This window comes from Aplysia californica, unplaced genomic scaffold, assembly GCF_000002075.1.
Source record: "Aplysia californica isolate F4 #8 unplaced genomic scaffold, AplCal3.0 scaffold00507, whole genome shotgun sequence".
NCBI lineage: Eukaryota > Metazoa > Mollusca > Gastropoda > Aplysiida > Aplysiidae > Aplysia > Aplysia californica.
In genome coordinates this window covers 361940-364805 of record NW_004797777.1, presented here as the reverse complement: position 1 = coordinate 364805, position 2866 = coordinate 361940, and the positions used below count along the sequence as shown (strand labels likewise).

Genomic DNA, 2866 nt, shown 5'->3' with positions numbered 1-2866 from the left:
CCCCCCTGTTTAAAAAAAAAATATTGTCCATTGTTCTCCCTCACCCCATGCTTTCGTTGTCTTGTTAATACGGTTTTTGTTAAATTGGAAACTAAATGGGAGATCCACTGGTTGGCATTTCTGTCTGGTAGGGATAGCTTGGTAGCTTTTGTGTGGGTGACAGGAGGGTGAAGTGGAACGCATTTTGTTGTTTACTAAAATACAGTCTGAAATCCAAATCAAGGGTTTTTCCTACAAACAGTCCACGTGCACGAAATGCTGAAAGGACGGACAAGCTCACAACGATTTCCATAACAAGGAGCGTAAGTGGGGGACAAAATCTAACCAAATGTTGTTTTGAAGGAATGAAAAGCTTAACTCTTTAAGGACGTAGTGGACACATAATATGTGCAACCCACAGCATACCAAACGCAACATTGTCGCACATGTGAACCATCACACATTAACCAGAAACGTGAATTTGTATAATTTGTAGTTTGCATGTATGCATGTTTTTGCATACCTTTTAAAGTTTTAGATAAAGAAAAGAGAATTGCAAAATCTGTTCGAATAAAAATGTTATCCTTTTTTTTTCAAAATGCCACAAAACTGCGTTGTCGCAGAATGCTCAATATGTTAATACGATGTACCTTCTTCCGTGACTCATTGCCCCACTACATATGTCCCATTACATCTGTCCCACTATATCTGTCCAACTATATCTGTCCCACTATAACTGTCCCATTACATTTGTCCCACTATATCTGTCCCATTACATATGTCCCATTACATCTGTCCCATTACATCTGTCCCATTACATCTGTCCCACTATATCTGTCCCATTACATCTGTCCCACTACATCTGTCCCACTACATCGGCCCCACTATATCTGTCCTACTATATCTGTCCCATTACATCTGTCCCACTATATCTGCCCTACTACATCTCTCCCACTATATCTGTCCCATTACATCTGTCCAACTATATTTGTCCAACCACAGACTTCAACAAAAGTTAGGGACCACTTGCAAGTACCCTGGGTGGTCTTCTTGGGTCGACCTGCACGTGGGCGTTTTGGACTGATACAATGGCGTGATAGCGCTGCCTCAGGCGGACAATGACAGAGTGTGACACTGTGAGCCTTCTGGCAACTTCTATGGCTCCAACTCCATCCTCAAGCCATGCCATAGCTCTGGCACGATCAAAGTCAAAGTCTTTCAGCTTTCGTCTTGGTGGTATCTTGATGCGATACAGGATTTTGCGCTAACGGTGGCTTATATTATTGCCACCAAAGTGAGAACAGTTCGAGACCGTACGTCCGTATACGACGTGCACCAGAAATTTTAACTGAGGAAAGTCTTTGTTGTCGCACACAAGTCGTTAAAAAACAGAAAATTTGGCTAAAATTCCCAGAGGATTTCCGTGATGCACGTGGTGGTTTTATGTCCTTTAGGAGGCTTTGCAGTACACGTTTGTAACCCATTAACACGTACACAGAGCAAACATTTTGAAACATTCCTAGCTGTCTTTTTTTCGGATATTTTTAAAAATTAGGACTGTCTGTCAAAGTAGTCCTTAACTTTTGTTGAAGTCTGTATATCTGGACACACACGACATGTACCTGCACAGGGGTGTCTGAGCCGTGTCCAGCACGCAATAACCGCCGTTGTAGCAGTGATGACCATTACACTTGTGCTGGCAGGATGGGTAATCACTCGTTCCGTTGACACATATGAATGCCTCAGGGCACACATCCTCAGCCGCACAAAGATCTCCCTTCACTTTCTTCACCTTCTCCGTTGCTGCAGAAGAGAGCACAGTTAGAATGTTGCAACACATAGTGTTTGAATCACGTCAATAGCGAGAAACCTTCTTTTACAAAGTAATGCATTATTTGTTTCTAAAGTATTCTTTTACAAGACAGTGTCTTACATTTTGGTGTGGTATTAAGAAAAGTCATTCCAGTTCACCTGCTTTAACGAAAGCCTCATATTGGTCGCTTAAGTAAATCGAGTTCACGCTGTCCAATTTCGACAATTTGACGTTTGCTGACTGCAATGTCCTGTTGAGGGAGTCCTCGTCAGGCTCCCCTTGATCATGAATCAGCTTCTCCGCCTCGTATTGAACGTCGTAGTCGACAATAATACTGCCATTCCTGGAGAGAAACGACGCACAGTGGAAGCATAGAAAGAAAGGTACGTGAGGATACGAGGAAACTACTTTTAATACGGCTTAGTTAGGAGATAGTAAAACAGGACCTCCCATTCTGATGCCCTTTTGCTATGGGGATTTAGCTTGGGAGGCAGAGCCACCAACATTACCTGAAAAAAATTACGCGAATGCCCCATTCGGGCGTTCGAATCCCGGTCACTCGTATTGCACTCCAGTACGATATGAAACAGAGCGAAAAGCCCGCCTGTGCTAAGAATTGGTGATCATGTAAAAGTGGAAAGAATTTTTTTAATGTGAGGTCTGCTTCTTCTGTGAACTTTAAGTAAATAGTTAAGGGTCAATGGTCTAATATAATTATGATTTATAGCCCATCGGCCTGAATACAAATGAGGATATGAGTTACATTCCCATGTGAACAAAATAAAAGACCTTTGTATCTCAGTCTTGCTGCTGGTGTGTATCCCACAGAGACCGAAATGGTCATAGCTGACAGAGTAATACTTTATCGCTTTCTTAACAGAATTTGGCCTCAAGGGAACTTAAACATGTATTTAAAAAAGCAAAAATAAAATAAAAATTCAACTGAATAAGGGGAGGCTCAGCATATTATTAAACGCTTTAATATCTATCTATCTATCTATCTATCTATCTATCTATCTATCTATCTATCTATCTATCTATCTATCTATCTATCTATCTATCTATCTATCTATC

At 41.3% G+C, this 2866-nt stretch overlaps 1 protein-coding gene across 1 annotated transcript in view; it reads right to left on the bottom strand.

Moving 5' to 3' along the window:
* Nucleotides 1-2866, bottom strand: part of LOC101850357 (mucin-3A) — a gene marked incomplete in the record, with an annotated part of 42548 nt that overhangs the window by 10945 nt on the left and 28737 nt on the right. Inside the window, 2 exon segments of the mRNA XM_035971794.1 lie at nucleotides 1602-1782; nucleotides 1951-2135. Coding sequence (XP_035827687.1) covers nucleotides 1602-1782; nucleotides 1951-2135 — 366 coding nt within the window.